Genomic DNA, 24,506 nt, shown 5'->3' with positions numbered 1-24,506 from the left:
GGCACAAAGTGAAAAATAGTGCACGAAAAGAAGTAGGCTCCGTGGGTCCTGCTTAAATAAGCCACTGCAACCGTAATGGTCAAAACAGCTGTGCCTAATAAAGGCAGAAGCTGTGGCATAAACAAAGATGGCGAGTTAAACTGCTAGAAAATTATTGCTCCGCAACGCGAAGATTGCAACATTACACAACTCGCTGCTGGCGGCGGTACCTGAATGAATTAAATATCCATGCCCCTAGGAGGCAGGAGCTGTGGCTGAAATTAACTCCAGTTAAGGTGACTGGTGCTACAAAAGATATCGCAAACTGTAAAAATTTGCAGTTGCGGTGCGAGTGAAAGTTATTACCTTGTGAGTAAACGCACCGCCTTCACAAACCCTTGTGGGGTGAATTTGCGGGTCTCCTAACAGCGATGGGGCTTTCTTAAAGTCAAGAGCGATCTGTGCGGTCTCTGACGGCACAACCTGGAGGTGAGAGCAGCCTCTGTGGTCTCAGGGGCGCCCCCCGCACATGGGAGCTGCACTGGATTGCGGTGAGCCTCAAACCCTCCCGCCTACGGGAGCTCTCGACTTAAGCTACCGCTATGTTGCTATGAAGGCGCCTAGTATGGACAGCAGGATATCGGCGGGGGGAGTAGGCCTGGGTGGAGGTAAAAAGATAGATTGGCTGCATGGCGCTGGAAGGATAATCAAGGCCAGCCCCGGAAGCAGGCTTTTCCATTGACTGCTCGCTTTAAGCGAGGGCGGAAAACAATATGAAAGTTGCAGCCAAACACACTGATGTCTAGCAGGAGAGAGACTGGAGTAACCTCCGGAGCTGCCGACTTTGGACGTTGGGAACGGGATTCGAGTCTCTGCATCGTTAACAGTTTTACTCTAGATGTCTGTGACAGTGACATGCATATTTTCATGTAAGAGAAGCTTTGACTGTTACCCTTTCTAAGTTTGTTCTGAGTTGGGAGAGGATTTTGCATCTGCTGGGCTGAAACTGTTCCGTTTGACTCTTGGCACAGCTGGGTGTATTGTACCTGTTCTGCCTCCAAACAAAGCGTGCACAACTCCTGCATGTGGTGTGCCTCATGTATGTGTGAAGAAAGCATGGGCTGCTGTTCCATACACTGTACCTGTGATGATGCTGCTGAGTGTCAGTTAGTGATCACAGACAATATGTTGTATTCAGTTTATATTCAGTCCAGGTCTCAGTGGTTAGTTTATTGCGACTGTTACTAAGACTAGATTATTGGTAAAGTAGCAGTTTATAAACATATATACCCTTCCACACAGCAGCAGTGGCCGCAGAAGGGATGGGTTGGGGGTACTTAGAGGGACAGAGCAGAGAAAAATATGCACGGGTACTAGAACAAGCCCGGGAGTTGTGGAAGACGCGCGGCCGCGAGTCGCACTCCGTGGTCGGGGAGGAACGTTGAAGCGCGCGCTAGGGATAGACAGCTCCTCGCGCTATAAGGAAGTGGGATAAGGGAGGGTGTAGGGGAGAGAGGCATGCAGGCTGGCAAATGGTGAGCACTTTCGCGGCCGCTTTGATGTTCTCAGTGGCCGCACGGCTCACTGAGAACATCAAAGCGGCCACGAAATGATCACGCAGGCTGCCAAATGGTGCGCGCACCCAGCGCACATGCACTGTATTTGGAGGCCGGAAAGCACTAGTTTGCACTTCCAAATCCCCCCCGTTTACTAAAGCTCTCGTGAGAGCAGCGCTAAAGCGCTGGCTCAGGCGAGACCTAAAAAGGACATCAAGCTCCTCCTATTTGACAGACACCTGGGTTAATCACCCATGACCATACCTAAGGTCTCTATCCAGTAGACGCACCACCTTCATTGTGTCCCCCCCACCATCTTAATCAATGCTTGAACTGTGTACATCTCTTGTCCAACGGCTGCATTTGTCCTGGCTGCAGTTACAGATGCAATATGTCTGAATGTAATTTTTGTAACTCTAACTTGCTCGACCCTTGTATCATGCTACTGCCATAAAGTGCTCTGATGCCTTCGGGCCATGTTCGCGCTATACAAAAATTCCAAACATAAATAAATTAAATATCTTCAAACTGTAGTCATCGCCACATTATCCCAAGCTCAATTTTAAAATTGTTGCTAGGGCACATCCTACATCTAAAAATTCCAAATTTACCAAAAGTGCAAGTGCTTCATTATGATGTCTTATAATATATTTTATAAAAAGAAGTTTTAAAATCAAACAGCGAGCCTTATAAAAGTGAAGACATTCTAGTTAAAAAATGGACATTCAAACCCTAACCCACACCTGCAGATATTCTCAGAGCATAAAAGTGCATCAAATTTTTCCGGCCAGTGCAACCCGGAATTTTAGTAGTAGTACCTGAAGCTGAGCATCTGGGAGTGTGTATATAAATGAGAATACCCTCTGATTTTCCCAGGATCCCAACATATATTTGGCTGAGGCCTTCCCATTACATACTTCACATCCCGGAGTCTAGACGCTCTTCTACATTCCTCTTTTAATTCACTTTTCGAAGGATGAGAAGCCTCAGTCAACTCACATTTGGCAATGTTTAGGGCTGCAGAGATTTTCCTTAGTCTATTTCTGACTTGCGCTGCCCATTTGAGGTCACTCTTAACAATTTCATTAGCACAGAAGGCTGATACCTTCAGAACCTCAGACGACCAAAGTTGTCCCAAAATCGCAGGGTTGATTTGTAGACCAAGTAATTCCTGGCCTGCAGATCCCCTTCCAATCTTATCGCTGGGGCAATTGCGCCATTTGGAAGGCCTAACAATTTCTTCAAATATTTAGCCCCACACTTGCCCCTTTTTGCCTCCAAACTTAAGGTCAGTAACTCAGCCCCATAAATGCATTGAGCGGGTACTATAGTACTGTAACCAGTTAAGAGGGGATTCCACGCGGTGCCAAAGCTATTCGTGAATCAAATTAATCCTTCTATTGTTGAGCCACCCACGTTCCACTGACTCTTTGTGTAGAGTCCAGTTCAACTTCTTTGTAAACATCATGCCTAAGTATCTATACAAGATTATCACCCTCCTATTCCACAGATACCATTTGAAAGGTTTCAAATTTTTCCCAAAGGGCTATCATTTTGTTTTTCTCCATATTTAACTCAAGTTTGTTGTCTTCATAATAACTACTAAATCTAGCCAATTTCCGATGTAAGCCTACTTGGGTCAAATCCAAAATGGTCAGGTCATACGCATAAAGGAGGCATGAAATGTGCCTACCCCCAATTTTCGGAGAAAAGGAGTTGGTAGAAGCAATGCTCCAGGGAGGTCAGCAAGGAACAGGAAAAACTGCGTGGGTGCAAAACACATTCCTGCCTTTGACCATTTTTCTAAAGGTAATCTTTTCGATAGGGACCCATTTAAATCAAGTTCTACCTGAGCTCAGTTCTGTGAGTGCAATTCCTGAAGGATTAATTTACAAGTAAGCTGGAGTGTATTTTCAGTTTCTACAGCTTGTCCCACAGGATACTACATTCAACATGGTCGTAGTCTGAGCTAAAGTCGACAAAACAACAGTACACATTTCCTGATGTTTCCATCGCCTTTTGCCCCAGGGCCCACGAGCTGAAACAATGATCGACCGTAGAGTGCCCTTGCTTGAAGCCGCCTTGCTCCATAGCGACCATATCATTTCACTTGATACAATTCTTAAAAGAAATTAGGATTACCTTTCAGTACAATTTAGCACAGACAGCAAGCAGACTTATCAAGCGAAAATTGCTAGGAAGATCCGTCTACCTTTTTAGGTCTCGCCTGGCGTTAGCAGCGCATCGCTGCTTTCGCCATGCGAGAGCCTTTTGTAATCGATTCAGCCAAAGCTGAATATGCACGCGTACCGATGGACAGAGATGTGCACGCGCACACCGATGTGGACAGGCCGACTCCATTTTGTTTAAATTACGGCCCAGAATTTACGCTTAACTTGTGATGTGCTGCCCTCTAGTGGATAAGCGTGCAAAGTTTTTATCTCACTCAACTCTATGGGACTGCTCATAAACAACGTTATTTATGTACTGTTTATGGTTGGAATGCTGGAACTATATTGATATTTTGGGAATGCTGGAACTATATTGATATTTTGCACCTTGTAAAATTTGCACTTTTTGATATTGCACTAATAGATTTCTAAACTTAAAGCACTTAGCTGACTCTGCACTATAGTACATCAGGATTGGTTCTTGTTTTTAGACTTATTGTCCAGCTGGTGTAAACATATAATGTTTTATTCTATGATGAGTAATTTTAACTTGTTTTTAGTCGTAAAAAAGTAACCAGCCTATGAACACTTGACCAGATTGATAAAGAATAGCTTGTGGATGCCTACGAGTAGTCTCTCTACAATGTTAGTATTAGCAACCACATTTTTTTTATTCTTTATTATGTGATTATTTTACAATGTGATGTATATGTATATTTTACTTACTTGTGTATGCTTTGATGTTTATGATAACCAAATAATGTACTTTTGAGACGGTCTTCACCTATCTCTGGTAATGCACATAGGCTTGGGATCTATTATCAAAAAGTTTTTTCTCTGCTGTCTGGTTCCGACGTGTCTGTGAACTTCGGTTAGATGCAGTGTGGTGTTTCGCCGGGCCCTCTAATCCGTTTTCTCGGCATTTGCATCAACAGTCCTGCATACTTGTCAGTCCCCACCGCTTCATACTCATTCGACTCTGTCCCGCAGTCACCAGCTCTTACAATACGGGGCTCAGTCCCTCAGACCACTATCCGAGACCGAGAATATGCACGTGATGGAAAGGACTTCGTTCTGTTTCACATTTGCCTTGCAAAATATCAGAGGACAGACCTGCATGAAGTTTGCAAACTCTTGTGCGGAGCACCTTGCATTTTGAAGCAAGAAGATGGTTTGGAATTGACGTCGCATCGTTTTGGCTTCCATGGTGCATCACCAGTAGGAAGAATATATTCCAGAGTTCCTTGGAGACCGGGATGAAGATCCGTAGCTGCCAGGCGTTTCCAGTGTCGAGATAGAGGATATGTTTTCGTTGGAAAGCACTGATTCAGATGCTGATGTAGAAGTAGAGTGGCTCCCGTTGGCTCAGCTTCCACAGCTGAAGGTTACCCCAATGAGTACTACTCTCCCGCATACCACTCACGCCTGGGAGGCACTACTTTCCAGTTCCCATGCCTTATCAGAGGCCTCTGGTCCACCACTGCCTCACCTCCTTGGTCGGAACAGAACATTTGAACTGGACGAGGCGCCCTCCTCCCTGTCTAGACGCAAGTCCTCCTCGATCCCATGTGCATCTATGTCAACCGCGGCACCAGCCCAGACATGGCCTCTCGGTCTTCGTAAGAGCCAAGATCCAAAGTGCTGGGAGTAGAGACACTCTGAACCAAACTCTTCGTAATCGAGACCTACCGAGCCATAGCACTTGGACCTAAAGCACTCCTCAATGGCCTCAAGTGTTCCCAAGTCTGTCTCCCTCTCTCAATAAAAACTCTATGCTTGTTATAAAAGTTAACGTAGAGGAACACATGAATAATTCACAAAGTTCAGCAGCCAATCTTCATATCTGGCTTCAGCTTAGAACTTTACAGCTGGTGCACGGCGGGTTTTAGTACAACCTAGAACAATTCATCGTCTAGTTCAGCTGTTTTGCATCTGTTGATAATTTACAGATCGTTGTCATATATTTTTTATAAACCTGGTATTACAAATTCTGTCAATACCCTTTGCAGATGCCATTCATTCCTTTGGAAAATATTTGGCCAGATGGCTAGCACACTTTGTTGTACAATCAAGAGAACCTGTGTACCGAGAACCCGAACATTTCGCCTTAAAGTAACCTTCTTAAAAGATTAAGCTAGCGAAGCTGGAAGTAATGGCTAACGCTGTGTTTGACCTGAAAGCAACTTGTAAAGTAAAAACAAAGGATATTCCCGGAACTCGGCGACCCTCCAGTTTTGTAAGACAGTAGTAGACAGACACAAACACACACACACACACCTCTTTACACACACACAGACACACACCTCCTTACACACACACACACACACACACACACCCCTCCTCTCACACACACCTCGTTACACACACACACCTCCTCACACACAAACTCCACACACCTCCTCACACACAACTCCACACACTTCACACAGACAACTCTCTCTCTCTCACACACACACACACACACACACACCCCACTCCACATATCGCACACACACAGCTCTCTCTCTTTCTCTCTCTCTCTGTCACACACACCCTCCCCCCTTCCACATATCTCACACCCATACCTTACGCTCCCTTTTTTATCTGGAAAACAAAAATATATTATCACACAACTGATTTTGGCAGCATTTGTCAAGAAGTGGGCTTGGGAAGCTAGATAGTGACAAAACAAAATATTGCATCTGTGGCTCTTAGTATTTCTGTATAAGAGGCTGCCACAACTTTGCTCAATATCTTATTAGACACAATTGAGTATTTTTCTGTGGCTTCTGTACCACTGTCTTGGAGGTTTATACTGAGATTCATGTGCTTGAAACCACTTCCTTCGCCGTTGTTGGAGTATCACACTTCCCTGAAACAAAGGAGGCCATCTTTGGATGAAACAATTTGTTGTGTATTAGAGGAACCTACCTTGTCTGCCTATTTTACTCGTTGCTCTAGGACAGGGGTCTCCTACCTTTTCTGTAGTGAGAGCTACTTGTGTTCAATGAAAATCCTCCTGAGCTACTTATATTTTTAGAGATGTAGTAGTAACCACATCAGACAAGATTACTGGCCACCATACGCAAGATTACTAACAGTGATGATCTTCGTGCTTTAGGCATGGTTGCCAGCAGGAATGTAAACAAGCATTGAAAATGCAACAGGTCTCGCCTTTGGTTAAGTTAAAGTCATTTGCTTTGCTAATGGTATTGTATAGCAAAGCAAATGGCTTTAACTTAATAAAAGGCGAGACCTATTGCACTTTTAATGCTTGTTTGTGTATCAGTTTAATTATTGCACCCTTCCAGCTTGGAGCGAATACACCAGGCTTTCTTATTGCTACAGAGGCTTTGGAGAAGAAGGCAGCCCACCACATAGATTTTGACTTTAAGACAATTGCAGGAATGTTACATACAGCCCACTGCTTTTATTAAGCTTAGGGAAGATATCAGTTTAGCCTGTACTGAAAATGAGCCCAATGAACCCTCTTCCTATTGGGGTCAGTTACCTCTCACAGTTGTCTACCTCGCCTTAAAGATATTAATTAGGTAGATAACCCAAGCGTTTTCTGGAACTGTGCACCATAGGGGGAAATTCAAATTACTACACCCCCTCAGGACTAACTTCCAGAACGTACTCATATGTTTATCCTGGGGGGAATTAATCATAAGATCCCAGTTAGATTGGTAAAAAGCCTGATTTTTAGCCCTAATCAGGGCCTCATACACCTTCTTCATGTTAATGTGCCCCTCTCTTCCACTGGAGTTCACCTTGAAGCGCCTCGTCCTCTCTGCTTTCCTCAACTTCTTCCTGGCGTCTACGCACTCTTTATCAAACCACATCTGTATTAGGGGCCGGCTAGGATCATCCTTCTTAGACTCCTGGTTACATATCCCAACCATAGGGGCCAGTCGCTTTACTGCCTCTTCTATGGTTGTCAGAAGGGGACTCACGAGCAAGAGGTCCACACATGTAGCCAGCTTAAACAACCCCCTGCCTGTAATACAAGCCAACTCCTTCACCTTGACTTGAGTAAACACACATGCAAGAGCAGTTCCCTGAAGTTCTACTGTGAGGCTTGTGTTATGTTACTCTTTTAAGCTTTATGGTTGTGTTGTTTTACTTGTAAGTCATTGAAGAACAGCACATTATAAATGCCTAAAAATAAACACAAATATACACAGACACATGTTTCGTCCACCCAAAAAAGTGCTTAAAGCCAATGAGTAGTGGGACAGGTTGGGTGAGGGCAAAGGGGATCAACAGCATCTATCCTCTCCAAACACCTCTCTTCAATCACACAGTCCTTAATGAGCAGCATCCGCCTCCTAAACCCCCATTCCACACTTCATGACATGTCTGAGACCACCTTTGCTGTGCCTTATTAAGTACCTCATGAGCCCGTTGCTTTGTCGTGTCCTGGATCTCTGGCCCGCATATTCAAAAATCCCAGCGCTCATGTACCTTATTGCTCTGCCTCATCCCATTCACAGATTGTTGTGTCTCGTCATGCATTGCATGCCCTATATATCTGGGTCTCTGCCTCATCTCATGCCCACATTGTTTTGTATCATTATACACAATGCATGCCCTATAGAGAGGTCTGATCATGAGTTTTAGTCCGATCCCACTTAAGTCGTCGTTCACCTGCATCATCCCATGTCTGATGAGCTCCTCGTTCTGTCTTATATGGAATCTCATGCCGCATCTCATGCCACACTGATATGTCTGTAGCATTATCCTTGCTATCCTATGTGTGCATTGGCACTTTTTGTATTCAAACTAATGACATTCTGTAAAAGGATTCAGTTGCTCCTGCTGCCTTATCAGCTGCTCGTGGATAAAAAAAACATGCATGCCAGTACTACTCATTATCCAAAGTAAATTCCAGTGGCGGCCAGCACGGATCTGGGGTGGTGTGGCAGTGGGGTGAGGTGGTAAGGAAATATAATTGAAAAAAAAAGAAATAATCACTTACCTCCTCGTCGCACTGTCCCATGTTATCTCTCGTCCACTGAACAGGAAGCGGCCAGGCTCCCCAGAGCAAATCACCACGCTGCAAAGTGGTGTGGTGATTGGCTCCCCTAAACCAACCACAGCGCAGCAATGCTGTGATTGGTCTGAACGCCGTGTTTCGGTGCTCTAACGGGAACTGGGGGCCTGGACATGTCCTCCATGCAGACTGTAATGCAGCCTGCATGGAGAACATGCTAAATTATGCATGACTGTTTAGCCGGCACGAGAGGGGCGGTCAAAGCATCCTGCGCTCTTTAGTGTGCCCACCCCTCCTCCCTTGCTCTGTCAGCAGAGCAGCCCACCCTCCTGCTGCCGCAGTAGGGAAGAATAAAATGATAATCACATTGCATTATTATCATTTTATGTTTCCTTTCTTTTACTGCTGCACAGCAGATGCTCCTCCGCCTTAGTGAAGGAGCCGCTACTGGTAAACCCTCTATCATTCCCCTGGACTAGCTGTCAGTGATGGATCCTCTATGACTCCCACGCTGGTATTGCATACGTTGAGCCTCCTTTTTTAGGTCTCGTCTGGCGTTAGCAGCGCGCATGCGCTGCTCTCGCCATGCGAGGGCTTCTTGTAATTGATACGATTACAGAAGTGGAGTGTAGGCTCCACCCCTTATTTTGATTTGCTAGCGTCATTCTATATGCTAAACCCTGGCTTCCTATTCTTTGTGAGGCTTTTAAGTCCCTCCTGGTTACCACCGTGTCCAGTTTTAGCCCCGCCCACCTGGACTGGATGCTTTACTGGAGGCGTTACACACTCACCTTTATTACTCGATGTAGGCACTTTGTTTTACTTGTCACTCCCACGGCCTTTTGCTGTCCATCGTTATTCCCAGCTGCTTGTGAGTTTTCAGCTTCGGGTTTACATTTGGCACACGGCGCTGCTCCCAGTTCAATTGATCTCCCTGTGTTGTGACGTCCAACCGCCACCTTCCGCCCGACACTGTTTGCTATTAGTTTGTTCGTATTTGTATTATTTATTTATTTTATTAAGGCGCTGCTTCCTCCTGCTTTTGTTGCGCTGTGTGTGACATGCGCACCACTGTGTCTCCGAGAAAGCTGGATTGCCGTAAGAAGCCCTCCGACCCCCTTTGAAAATGTCCTACATGAGCAATCCAAACCCTTGGCAGCTGTGCATGGTGTGTGGGGCATGATAAGGCGGCATATTGTGAGGCAGGAGGGGAAAAGCTAGGATATGGAAGGGCCAGCGGTAGAAGCAGATAAAGGACTTTAGCTGGGAATAATTTCTGATGCCAAGTACTAAACATGCGAAAAGCGTAGCGTCTGACCTGAAGATAATAAAACTTGCCTGCAAACACAGGAAAAAACACACAGCAGCACGGAATCGTCGGAGAGAGTGGGGGGTGGCCCTAGCGTGGTCTCAGAGTACGTTACTTACTAAAGGCCGGATGGGCCTGCTGCCACTCCAGCGCATCTCACACCTCACGCGGCTCTTCAGAGGGTGCACGCGGGTGTGTACTGAGGTGCCTTCTCGCAGCCCACGGCTGGACACTGACACCCACGCGCTGGTGCACCGAACACAGGATGTCTGCGGGACTCAGGCTCCTCTGGCACGGGCCTGCAATTCACAACATGAAGGACCATCCCAGCGGGTGGCCGTGAGGAGGTGAGCCACGTCACTCCTGTGACAGCCGTGTCTGCTTCCTTTCACACAGGACTGTCTGAACAGGCCCTTCCCAGCACCGTATCTGCATGCGTGATCCTCGGCAGGTGACGCCTCCGGCAGGTAAACCGTTTGGGGGGCTGGGATGCATGGACCCCCTGCTGGCTATTTGTGCCAGTGGCTTCCTGCTGCTGGAGCCTGGGCACGGGGGCTGTGTGCATGGTTGCGAGTGGGACAAAGAGTTGCAGCCCAGAGCTCTACCTGCTGCTGAAACTGCTCTGCACTCACCACATAGGGATTGGAGCGGGGCTGCTGCTTTCAACAGCTATCAGAAAGTGCAGGACACCCTGACCTCCACGGGACCCCAGCAGCCCCAGTTTGCTGCCCCCCCTTCCTTGCTTTCAGGTATTAAACATGTTTATGGCGACATTTATTTTTGCACTAATGTATATAGTGCAACCTCAACCCGACCTAATGGTATCGGAGCGCTTTACGTGCGTGCCAATTACATTACCTACGTTTACCTGATTTGCCAAGAGTATATTGCGTGTTTTTGCAGTGGCCTCCCTTCTATGCTTTCCTTTGTCACGCTCTCTGTGTTACTTTAAAGCACCATGAGCTTCTCTGTCCCCCTCCACTCACCCTCAGTGGAAAAAAAATCTTAACTCTGCATTGCCTTTGATGTAACTTCAAAGACACTGGTTGTAGTTCTTTCACGCCCGCATCATTTTAGAATTGAAGCATTTTCAATGTTCTATATACAACGAAGACACAGTTGTTGCTTTTTTTATCCTATGCAACTAACAGCTATTGACTAAGCCAATATTCCAGGCTTCTTGTGGGTGTAATGTTACTTGTTGTATTATATATCTGGATGCAATGACGGAAGAAGCAAAATACCAGTCGGGCGGCACACTATGCTAACTAAGCACAGATGATTTTTAGCTTAAGTACTTTTAAGCCACACCCTTAAGTTCATCAGCCACGCCCCTTTCAGAGACCACCCCACCTAAAGGGCTGGCTACAAGAATTAAACATTTGAAGCCCCTAAAAAGGCCCTACATTATAAATGACCGTATTGCCATTTTAGTATTCACCACACAAATTATTTTAAAAAAATTACAACTCAGTTGTCTGTTTACAACAGCTGTTGAACTACTGATGGATTTTGTACAAAGCTTCTCTGTTTTCCCTAAGGGATTGTGTTAGTGTATCTCTTACTATTACAATGGCACCACATGTTCCATCCGCCCTTCTATAGTATAATACCTGACCCTCGCAGTTTCTTCACTCTCTTGTGGCCTGTACAAGCCCATCCTGGCTTGATTGGCGGCTCTCACTCCCCCATTCACTAGTGGCATGTGAAGCATCAGTAGATGTTGTAGCCCCCCTAATAATGTGCTCATGGCCACAAACTTACAAGGTCCCAAAGGCGAGACCTATTGGCTATGCCAATGCTTGTTTATTATTCATTCCCCACTCAACAGTGACAATGCATTAGGATTGGGCGGAACTCACACAGTTTCACTCTGCAGAATTGCTCTGAGTTAAGTCAAAACTATGCGAGATTCTGCAGAATTCAACCAGTGGATGGAACATATGCAGCTTGCACTGCTCATGCTGTAATTTAGTGTGGGTGGTGCGCGAGGCACTGACAAATCAGTGCACACTGCACAAGAGCACTGCCATTCCAGTTGATTTTGCTGCAACTCAAGCAGAAAATCAAGCAGCAGCAAATCTACTCGAGCAGAAACCCTCTGACCGCAACTGCGTGCAACAGAAAATCACGCTAGGGGATGCCAAATCTTGTTCGTACTCGCCAGTTTGCCTTTTCTGGAGCCTCGCAGGAGGAAAAATTCCGCCGCGCAGTGACTGGTGAAACTTGGACAGAGCTCCAAGTTGAAGAGTAACGCAGAGTGACCAAAATTTCGCCAATTCCCTTACAAAGAATCTGTCTACTACCTGCGTCTTCTGCAGGTGATATTCATCCTGGTGCTCTCACCACAGCAAATCACCCTTTTCCTCACAGTGCCCCTGCCCTGCATTGGCTTTTGCATCTCAATCTAGATGGAGTTACCAGCCAATACCATGACTAAACTGCAGACGTAAAGCCCAAACCACCCAGCCTGTCTCCTTCTTGAGCCGAAGAGACCTGATCAGAGCTCCACATCTTATTGCACCACGTTGGCTATTGGCTAAGGCACATTCTCTCTTTAAGGTCCTCTGCCTAGTACAAAATACTTTGCATGGCCATACGCACTCCGTCCCACAAAGTACAATCAGTTGGACTAGAGCTCTGCACACACAGCCCCATTCTCTGGAGCTCAATCCTGCTTCTTTGTGCAGAAGAAGACTTCAGAAATGTCAGGAGCAATGTAAAGGCGGCCTTTTCCTCAATGTGAGATGACCCTGATCCTTACTTTGTGCAATATATGCCTCTAAACGAAGGGATTGTGACCGTCTTCATCACCTTCTACCAAAAGTGCAATGAATTGTAACTCCATCTGGTATCACCACGTTTACTGCTCTATAGTCCGTCCGTCCTTACGGGTCGAGGGGCCCCACCCCCTCCTTTTTCCAAACATCAAGAGTGTCTGTCAGCCTGACAGACATTCTTCAGGTTCAGGTCAGGCAGCCAGGTGTGGTACTTGCACTAAATGTGCAGCTGCCTGGCTGCCTGAGCTGAACTTTGCCGGGCTGAAGATATCACAGCCCTAGCGGTGTGGTGTGCTTTCCTCAGCCTGGCACACTGCTTGATGGTCCTCCCTCTCATGACGAGGGCGAGCGTCACTGATTGCCTCAAGCCAGGGTGCTTCAATTTTAAGCCCTGAAATGCCCAGGGCCAAGTGTCTATCAGTAACCCTGTCACAGCAATCTCACTGACCCCTTTCCACTCTGTGTCGAGTAGGAGGCTGCACTCTACTCTTATTGGGTGACCCATAATAAGGTCAGCCAATAAGGGGAGGCTGCAGGCCGAATCATTACGGACCACAAGGCTTCCCTCCTGCAACCCGAGACCACCGCTGTGACCCAGTACATTTTTTTTAATGCTTGGTACATGAGTGTGTGTGTGTGTATGAATGTATGAGAATTTGTGAGTGCTTGCTGTGAATGGAGGTGTGTGTGTGTGCATGTGTGAGTCCGTGAGTGTGCATTTGTGCATGTGGGTCCCGTCACCCCCCGACCTGAATCACTGGCCGCCACTGCTACTCCAACTCCTCCCGACCTCCTCAAAACCTAGGAAGCAGCATCAGAGAAGTATAAATACATTACAAACGGCATTACATAAAAGAAATGCAAGAGTGAAGGATAAATGGAACTATTAGGAACACAAAGGTACCTCCTTAAAGACATGTTACAGAATAAATCTGAGGTTTATTTCATGACAATGAATCTAGGACAAAGAAGGCTATTACAGACATCTCCCACAACGAAAAAGCATTACAAGCAATTTTTTTAAAACTTTTTTTATAAATTAACTTGATGGGTGATTTTTGTTGTAGGTTTGGTGCGACAAAGAGTTGAACTCATCTGTTGATTAGAGTTAGTGTTAGGTATGTGACAGGTATAAGGTAAACCTAATCTAAGAGTTATATTTAGGGTTCTGTGAAGGTTTCAATTAAGTTAAGAGTGACATGAAGGTTAATATTGGGACTAGCATCAGCCCAAGTAGGAAAGGCTGTATGTAGGATGTCATTTTTTACGAAGCAACACACGAGTACCTATAAATAAACTTTACAAATATAGTAAAATATGTTACCAGCTAGGAAAGCCCAAATGAAGAGCTTTCTTGTAATTCTAAAGTGTGATGGAAAAAAAGATTTGCATAGGATCAAAATAAACCAAGACACTTTACTTGGTGAAGCATAAATGACAAATATTCCATTACTTCCACAAATTACTGTTTGTGCCCTGTATGGTTTTAGCATTAAAACTGTATGTGTGTGCAAAATTGGTGTCCATTTCAAGGGAGAATGTGCTGCCTGTAAATGACAATAAACTACCATATCATGTTATGGAAATATATATAAATGTGTGACAGTGTGCACTAAAATGCACTACCAGCTACATACTACATCCATACCACTCTCTTGCCAAATGGGCCTGGCTCATTTCCTACACTTGTTCTTTGTGTTACTCTCAGATGCTTCACGGTCTCTACGAGTTCAGTGACGTCACATTGTGGCAGCACCTCCACTCTGAAAATTGTTTCAGAACCGCTGCTTTTCTTGCAGGGAAGGGCGGCGACGTGTGCCGCTTGGTCTAAAACATATGTGTACCACTGCCATTTGTCGGTCGGTGAGGTACATATCCTCCAGGTGTGAAGCGGAGAGGATTGAGTTGGTCTGGCGCAGTTCTCTTGGGTATAGTGGGGGTGTCCGTTAATCCCATTCTGGCACCTGTGCTGTTAGTGAACAGAGAGGCCAGCGACTGAGTGGGCGCGTGGTGTGAACTCCATTCTTATCTTCCTCGGCATAAGGCGCTGAGACAGGGGTGAGTTAAAGAACGCCAGAATGCGAACTTCAAGGTACACTAACTACAGAAGCACGAACATGTTCAGTCTAAAAATATCTAGCAATCAACTCGCGCGATTCAGTAAACCGAGTGTATACCCTACAGACACTGAAACTGTGTCTACGTGTAGTGCTAAACTAAAATATCCACCATGAAAAGAGCGATGGACGGGTGGTCCCCACCATCACCAGGGATCACAGAGGGCGTCTGCCCATGGCCCGTCACATTCACTCCCCACCAGCACATCAGCCTCCCAGAACGGAGCGGGGACCCCGCCCCTGCGCCCTGAGGGGTATGGACTGCCGAAATTGATAGATACTATATTGAACTTGCAGCTTTCACTTTCGTAGGCTGGTAATTGAATTATGGGTGTGACACGTGCTAATTTTTTTACGAAAAGTACAATTTTAAAATATGTTGTACTAACATGGCTCTGAGATAAACGTTCAACTATTGAGGCCCATGTATGCGAGTCTGCATGGGATAATTCAGTATGTAGGAAACAACAATGGGAGGTACTGCTTCAACGTTTTCGAATGGAAACGTCAAATCTAAGTGGACCCGAGTGCAGACCGACATCTTTATCAATATTTATTTTTTATTTTTATTATATATTTATATTTTTTTGCAGTTTTATATAGCGCGAACTCGACCCGAAAGCATTGGGGCGCTTGAGATGGACACCAGTTACTTACACAAGAACACATTCATGTTTGGTAGGCTGGGAGCGATGAAGTGATTTGCCCAGAATCACAGGATGTTGAGTCAAGGCCAAGACTCGAACGTGTTTCCCCAGCTCCAAGGTCAATAGCTCTGGCCATTACGCTACATCCTCTCTCCAACCTCCAAGAGTCTGTTCATAGAGTAGGCACCACTTCTTATGTAGGCAGCAAATACTAAGGTTTATGTAGTTTCCGAGCCTTTCTCGAGGACCAGAGGGGCAAGGGGAGATCCGCCGTCAGCCCTACCATCCTCTCGGCCTATCATATGATTCACTCCACCACAGGCCCATCAGTTTCCCACGCTCCTAACGTGTCAATGACTCTGCCCCAGCCCTGCATTCCTGAGGAGATCCCGACCTGTCAATGCATCTTGCACACGCCACACAAGCTTCAAGGGCCCTTGGCATGCCTCAGAGGACTTTCAGAAACACCTGCTTTTCTCTTCAATATCTGTTCACCCAGCGGCATATACATGTATCAATAGTGCAGCAGGTGCAGTAGTGCCAGGGCCCAGGGGAGTTAGGCGCCCACTGCATCCCAATTATTGCTATTTTATTAGTCATCCGAGGACGTTCCTTGTGGACATTACGGTGACCCGACAGCACCCTTGCTACACCCGAGCATTATCGCCTTCAGAGCACCTCTGATGTCACAGTCTCTTCCCCCAAACTAGCTTACTGACTCCAACCCAGCCCCATTGTTCTCTACACACCATCATGAAAGCTGTAATAAGTGGAGCCAGGCCATCGGGCTGGTCTTGACTACTCCAGTCCTGACCTCAAGGAAGCCTGGGGCAACCAGTGCCCTCTTCACTCACTCCATGCTGTCCATCAACAAGGCAGTGACAGTCCTCAACCCCGCTGTGTCTACCTCCCTCACGCGCCTTCATCACAAGCTGACCTCCTGACCCATACACCTGTCCCCACTCACCCTCCCTTCCACCCGGCACTACCACGCTCACCCCGTTTCCTCACTTACCCTCGGCTTACGATGAGCCGTAGCGCCTCGAGGTTGCCGTGGTAGGCGGCCCACAGGGTAGGCGTCATGCCGTCCTCGTCGGGGGAGTTGAGGTCCTTGCGGGTGGCCTCCTTGAGCAGGTCCAGGTACCCGTCCCGGGCCGCCCGGTGGTACTGGTCGTTCATGGTGAGGGGTGTGAGGGGCTGCCAGGCTCATCGAGAGAGGGCAGTGCCCGTCAGAGGGGCACCGTCCGGAATGAGCTTGTCGGGGAGCAGAGCTGTGCCTCAGCTCGAAACCATGTCACGCAGCCCGGCGGAGGCTGTTACCAGGAGAGCCAGCAGCCTCCTCCGGGACACCCGAGCCCCCTGGCGGGGGAGGGGAGTGGACAACGCGGATCCCCGGGTCCTAGCACCTTCGGGCACAGGACAGCGGACGCAGCGCTGTAGCCTAGGAATATTCTCAAACAGCCCCTCCGATAGACCACAGCATAACCGTGGTACTTTATATGAGGGTGAGGATGAGACTGAAACGCTGGGCAGTAGCATTACAGCGTCCAGGCTGAGCCGAGTAAAGCAGGCGTTCTGTAACCCAACAGCCCCACATCCAACAACCAGCGACGAAACTCAGCGAACCATTTCCAGTAAAGGGGCCGGGCCAGCACCCGCAGCAAATCACCTCCAGTATTATAGGTGGCACCCAACGAAAAGTAGCTGAACGTCTACAAAAATAACTGTAACAAATTGGCCAGAATTGAGAGAAAAACAGCAAACCACCACAACACCATGGCCAGCACCTAGACAATCGCATTTGCTTTGTTTTTATGCGTTTCGATACATTTTTCCTGCTATATGGGCACCCACTACAGACACTCTATATTTCATGCACTGAAATATTGTTTAAAGACATGACATGGACACCATAATGACCAGCGTGTATTCCTACTTTAGAATACATTTAACACTGCATCAATTTACTTATTATGGGTTCCATGACTGCCCGCCTGCATTTTTCTTGCACCTGGCACACCTGTTCACGTCTCTCTGAGGAAGCATTTGTGAATACATTTAAGGGGGAGTGATTGATGATATTGTGCATGCGGACATTTTAAAAATGTTGAGTGGGATGTAGGGTTTACTGGAGAATTTGGCAGGGAGTTTTTAAATGTTGTGCTTGAATTCCCACATGGCTGGCCACAACTGCATGTCTCCTGCGGGCTGCTGCGGGGGGTGCGGCGGTGGGCTCTACTCCTGTTTCCACCTTGGTTGCCATAAATAGTGCATTGGTCTATTACGCTGAGCGAGAGGCGCTAGAATTCTCCCTCGGCTGATAACAAGTGCCAGGCTGCCGTGGGCTGCTGCAGGCATTGAGGAGAGTGGCTGTCCTGCACCTCTTTACACTTTGGTGGTCCTCATAGCGCGTTAGTCTACCCCACTGCACAGGACGCGCACAGACTGCGCCACGCAAAGAAGGTTCCAGGACCAGACCTGTCTGCACCCATCAGCGCCCAACTAAGGCCAGTGTACCATAGTTCCCCTTTATTGACACGGGGAAACGGAATTGCTTTTAAATGTCACAATTAGCTTGATTTTTAAGTGATGATGTTTTTTACTCTAGTAATAACAACTTTTGTATAGTGTTTGAGTTTATTGATGACATGCCAAGTTTATTAGAGTCCTCTGTCCCTGGCTCTAACTTGATCATTTATGTCAACTTTAATGCCAAACACATTGTGGCCCTTTTGCCTCCTGATGATTTGGATATTTGTCAGACTTTAGAAGTAACCTCTGCGCGGCCTAACCTCAGAGGTATCAAATTAGGTAATTTTCTAAGGGTACGTGACCTGGCACATTTACACAAATTTGATAATCCTTTTGGCTCAAGCACCTACCTTTTTCTGGCAGAGGCTGTTCTTGCATAATCTATTGCATTTTTTTGTTCAGAGGTCTTATAAAATATCTTTTTACCAGTTGCGCAGTTAATATGAACTTTGGCGATATCAAGCCACTGATTGCCATGCTTTTGCATCCTGTGCCTTTTGTGCGTAGTATGCTTTTGCATCCTGTGGCTTTTGTGCGTAGTATGCTTGTGCATCCTGTGCCTTTTTCAAGTAGAGTGCTTGTGCATCCTGGGCCTTTTGTGCGTAGTATGCTTGTGCATCCTGTGCCTTTTGCGAGTAGAGTACCTGTGCATCCTATGCCTTTTTTGCGTGTCGTATGGTTTTGAATCCTGTGCCTTTTGTGCGTAGTATGCTTGTGTATCCTGTGACTTTTGTGCAGAGTATGCTTGTGCATCGTGTGCCTTTTGCGCGTGCCTTTTGTGCGGAGTATGCTTGTGCTTCCTGTGCCTTTTGTGCGGAGTATGCTTGTGCATCCTGTGCCTTTTGCGCGTAGTATACTTGTGCATCCTGTGCCTTTTGCGCGTAGTATGCTTGTGCATCCTGTGCCTTTTAGGCGTAGTATGCTTGTGCATCCTGTGCCTTTTGCGCGTAGTATGCTTGTGCATCCTGTGCCTTTTACGTGTAGTATGCTTGTGCATCCTGTGCCTTTTGCGCGTAGTATGCTTGTGCATCCTGTGCCTTTTACGCGTAGTATGCTTGTGCATCCTGTGCCTTTTGTGCGGAGTATGCTTGTGCATCCTGTGCCTTTTGTGCGGAGTATGCTTGCTGCTCAACCCAGACACAGCGCCAAGAATAACAATCAAACATCAGCTGGAGTTTACCTAATCCTCGCTCGTTCTTGGAGTCTCTGGTTCGACGCCATTTCAACCTCTTCAATATATGCCTCTGTGATCGATCTGACAAGGGTACTAATACGTTGACTTGTATTAACTTGTGCACTCAAGTCAAAGGCTTACTTCTTAAATCTGTCCTTCCTTTTAAGTATTTGTCGCCTAGGTGGTTCATGCAGCCTGATCTCTTCCAAATAGACACGTGAGGAGGCCCTTTCTAAAAAAACAAGGAACCAAGAGGGAGTTGCAGCTTGTTGCGCCCACTACAAAGTTACCCTCAGAAACAGGCGCAACGAGATTAAAGAGAAAACTGTTACTCTTTAAAATGAGCAAGTACATCGAAAAGTTTTAAAGTATTTTGGCATTTGTTCTTTTTGCATTTGTCACCTTGAGTGGGACGGGTATGCCCAGATGTGGGTTCCGTGCTCTCCATGCCGCTGGGGTCAAGCTATCCTGGCTGATAAGGGGCAATGCCCTGAGATCAGCCTAAGGATGCTTGTTTCCAGTCCAGGGAGGACCTGGCTTGGCAGTTCGGGCTGGACTGTTCCCATAGGGAACAGGGTCAAGACTGTTTTGCATATGGCTGGGTCCAAACTGGAATGGCATGGGGAGCAAAAAAACGATGGATTTAGGCCCAGATCTCTGTACTGGGGTGAATGTATGACATTGTTCTGCATTCTGTCCGTCAATTGTTCGTTTTGCATACTGTTTATTCCGTCAAAGCTAGTAACAGTGCTTTGACAAGTATAAATTCCCATATGCACATCAATGGGTTGCCTACTTTTGGAGTATTTATCGCGTCAATTCCAACAATGACATAAGTACTATGGAACCAAGTTGTTTAGTTATTATTACCAATTTATCTATAGAGATTCCCAAAGTAGTTCTTACGTTACAGTCATGTGCCTCCAGAATAGGCCCAGGCCCAGACAGGGTACCAATAGATATGTTTAAGTGTAACATTAACTTATGGACACAATTGCTTGCTAATGATTTTAATAGTTTGCGAAACTCTCCTCTACTCCCTTCATTGTCTGCTTCCATAATAGTCCCTATTGTAAAAACTACCTTGAACAGTGCTTTTACAGGCCCATTTCCCTTATTGATTCAACAGTAGAGTCATTTTCAATAGTATTGGGAGTTATGTCAATGAGCAGAATATTCTCATCCCCTGTCAGTATTGATTTATGCAGGGACTTGGTAGTACAATGGACCAGTGCTTGAATCTTCTAATTATAGGTAAATAAACATACCCTAGGTAAGTATTGTCCTTTGTAATTCGCATTTATGGTATTTTTTTTGCATGTTGGCTGTGCTAATCGGTCTAAATTATAAAAGCCTCTCTTGGGTCTGGGCTTGGATGAGACTTTGGTTAACTTCCTTTCTGATCTCCATAGCAACTCGTCTGCCCACATTAGGTTTGGTTCAAGTGGAGAGTGCTCCGTCTCAATTACTCTTGAGCATGGAGTATGGCAGGGTCGCATCCTGGCTCCTCTCCTATTTATCCTATATAGTAACACCTTGAATTCACATTTTGTGGACCATTGCTGGATGTTACCCATGATTAACTCTAGACCTATTCCAGCCTAATGTCTTCAATTTTACGACTAGGCTTAATCTGGACACTATTTATTCCAAGTCCCAAATTATGAGCTGTGTCCCCAAGAGCCTCAATAGGCACAGATTTTACATCAAGGCAAATAAGCTTATGAAGGAGCTCCGCTTTCACTGGTCTTCAACTTCACTAATTCTTCATAGTCTTACCACGCTTTAAGACGCCAAATATTTCCCCAATCCATGTTTGAACTTTATTCCTTATGTAGGAGGAAAACCTATCACTCCCTTTTTAGATATATACCAAGCACGGTACGTCCCAATTGCTACATACATAGCATTAATATGAGGTTATGTTAACGCTTTGCCCCTGCAGTGAGGAAATAATTACTTTCGTCATCAACTCCTATCTTTATCCCCAAGCAGCCCGTATTTTCTATGTCACAATGAATTGGGACTTTTGTTTACAGAGGATTCCGTTAAGCTTGTTCCTTAGATGTTATGTTTGTCCATTTGGTCTAACCCATATAGCGCTTTTAAACAGTGCATTGTCAGGGACTGGTTAAACGGCACAAAGGGGCTGCAAATTCTGTGGTTGTTTCATATCAAACAGTCCCTGGGGGTTCTGAGCAGACAGTGTCTTTATTTCAAACCTTGTTAAATTTGTAGATATTATAAACTTTGGATAAAGCACACATTTATCAATAGTAGACACATTGACAAGAAAGGCAAATAACTAAACAAACCCAGGATAAGGCAATATGTTAGAATACAGACCACGTTTGATACTTAAACACATTTATTACATATCTCTGGCCACTTGGAAAGGGCATCGTTATTTAGATCTAGTTCCTTGTTAATTTGGCTTCTTTTCTTCTGAGCAAATATGGCAGAGATCGCTTGGAATCAATGTCCTTGTGACAGTACAAACAGACATTCTTGCATTTTATCTCATTTTGTAAATATAATTTAAAAAACACCAAGACATGTTTAATTCCTTACTTAAGTAGAACAATAAAAAAACAGCACAAGTACACAAGTTTTTGCAGATGATAAAGAATCAAGGGCTGATTAGGATGGCGGGGGGACCGCCAACGAGAGGCTGTGGATGGCGGTCTCCCGCCATCTCAAGTAGCTTTTCTGCTCACCAGATTTTGATGGCGGGCGGTGTGCAGGCGGGCAGAAAGCCTGACCGTCTCGCATCCGATGGGCTCCTATGATGCATGATTCGGACAGCCATATAAACTCTGTCTCAGCAAGATCAAGCGGCTGTCAGAATCGGACTTCGGGGTGCCGTAGCAGGCATCTCTTCACCCGGGGCCCACCGACTCTGTTGCGGGGTGTGCCCATGGGTCCCCATGATCCAAGCATGCACAGTGTGGTGGTCACCATGGGGTGCCCGCCACAGGGTGTACGCTTTTACCCAACCACCCCTTTTCGCTATGAGAGCCCCTTAGTTTTTTGTAATAGCAGACATTTTCAATTTTATTATTTTAACATTTTGAATTCACCTTTATTGCTTTTCTTTTGTTAGTTCCAATTTTACCCCTAGATCTTGAAACCTTTTCAACCAGTTGGTACCACAGAAGCTCCTGCTTAGTTCACTTTACCTCAGGAGTCCAGAAACTGGATATACAGAGGCTGCAGATTTTATGCAGTACTGGATGTGAACAACTTCAATTCAGTGGACTTTCTGCACTCTTGTCATGAAGGACTGTTTTAACAAAAAAGCTCAGTGTTGTTGACACAACTGTTGTCATGCACTGTAAGCAATTTTCTTTTCTTTTCATCAGAAAAAACTTCTAAATATCACTTCATTAGAAAATGAAGTGATCCCACTGCAGCAGTGATATTTTCATCCTGCTTGACTTACTTTTTTAAATAAGCAGAGTAGACTACTATTCAGCATATTTGTTGGAGCCCATGTTGCCTTTGAAGAACGATTCCAGAGACCTTTCAATTTCAGGGCTGTACTTGTTCATGATTTGACATTTTAATTTTGGTTTAATTGCCTCGGATACAAAAGCAACTGGATAAGTTCATTAAAGTCCACCAATGCTATTTGGTTTGCTCCAATGCATGTTCAATGATGTCCTTTGAGATGGCATCAGTGATGTCATCAGTAATGTCATCAATGATGACATTGAACAATTTATGAGTGATGTAATATGTGAGGTCCCAAGCAGTGCATGGGGGCCACACGTTATTATTAGCTCAGTTAACTGTCACTGGTGAGTTTCAGTGTTTTTCAGTTTACAATGTTACTTTTTAACTGACATTTTCAACCAACTAGAAAATTACATTCAGTGAAGTTTTATTTTACCATACCTAAGTTTATGTCACTTTAACCATTGTTTTTTCAGTGAATGGCTGTTTAAAAAAAAAAATCAAGTAATCTCCCCTGCAGATGGCCAACACCCCAGGGTCAACAACTTCCTTTTTTGTTGGGCGTTTAGGGGTGAGACCCAAAACCTCAGTGGCTTGCCGACTCCTTGCACACAGCCCTCACTATCGGGGACAGCCTAGGAGCCAGTCACATTTCATTTTATATTTTTTGCTTAGGTGTCCCAGTCCCACACAGGGCACACAACAGCGTTTTGAAACATTGAGGCCCATGGGGAGAGGCCCATGGCTGGTCCCAGGCCATCCCGCCATGAAATTTCTTTGATGGATGCCCCGATTCCACCCAGGTCATACTCACCATTGCCACCCATTTGGGGACTCTGAGAAGGTAAAGGTCCCCTCGGCCTTGGCCGCTCTCATGCTAGCACCCATCCTGGGTCCAAGTGGGAGCCAATTTTACTTGTTTGTTCTTGTTTTTGCTCTTGCAGGTGAAAGGACTACTGTGTCCCCTCCCCGCATGAGAGCGGGCAGGGAGATACACTTCTGCTCCCACCTATTGGGAGTGTTTCTGTTCCCCCCTTGCAGGAATAATGAAGTGATCCTTGCTCGTGCTGTCGCTCTCGGGATGAGCTCACTGGGACACTGTTATGTGGCGGGTCCTGGGGGATTGGGCCCCCAGGGCCACTAGATGTCTCGCAGAGAGGGACATCACCTTCTTCTTTGTGGATGGGTTTCTGGTAATGTTCAGATGCTACTTTACCACAGATGTCGCCGCCGTGGACCTGATCGAATCGAGCATTCCATCACATTAGGTCAGAGCACAAAGTCGGCGCTAATGCTCATCGTGGATGATGCACTTAGAATGCTGGATCACAATGAGTCATGCATACGGATCCTTCTCGAACTTTCGTCATCATTTGAAACTGTCAAAGATGATCACCTAATTGACCTCCTAGAACACAGGATGGGGCTGTCTGGGCCGGTTTTAATCTGGTTCTCTTCGTTCCATCAGAACAGATCCCAATGTTTCAAGGTGGGCCAATCCTTGTCCCTCCCTGCACCAGTCACTTTGGGTGTTCCACAAGGTTCTGCATTGTCCCCCACGCTCTTTAACCTGTTCATGGATCCTCTGACGGAAATTTTAAAATCATACAGCATTCGATATCATATGTAAGCGGATGATACCCAACTATACCTGAAGATCACCTCCCCCGAAGACATCCAGTCCCTCAACTCAGTCCTGCTGGAAACACAAAGCTGGCTGACAAGCAATCACCTGAAGCTTAATGCTCTAAAAACGGAATTCCTTCTGATCTCACCCCGCAACCAATCCCTCGTCATGGAACAATGGCTG

General features: G+C 46.0%; 1 protein-coding gene across 2 annotated transcripts in view; it reads right to left on the bottom strand.

Annotated features, from left to right (window-relative positions):
- The window catches only part of USH1G (USH1 protein network component sans), a 190,551-nt gene extending 173,648 nt beyond the window's left edge, over positions 1-16,903 (bottom strand). Inside the window, exon 1 of one of the 2 annotated variants that reach the window (XM_085617080.1) lies at positions 16,550-16,903. In XM_085617080.1, coding sequence (XP_085473206.1) covers positions 16,550-16,713 — 164 coding nt within the window. In that variant the 5' untranslated portion in view covers positions 16,714-16,903. The remainder of the gene's footprint in view (positions 1-16,549) is intronic. The other variant, XM_085617081.1, reaches the window with a different exon arrangement.
- Positions 16,904-24,506: the final 7,603 nt, after the last annotated feature.

The sequence above is a fragment of the Triturus cristatus genome, chromosome 7 (assembly GCF_964204655.1).
Source record: "Triturus cristatus chromosome 7, aTriCri1.1, whole genome shotgun sequence".
NCBI classification, from domain to species: Eukaryota; Metazoa; Chordata; class Amphibia; order Caudata; family Salamandridae; genus Triturus; species Triturus cristatus.
The sequence above is the reverse complement of the archived record's forward strand: the minus strand, read 5'-3'. Positions and strand labels throughout refer to the sequence as shown.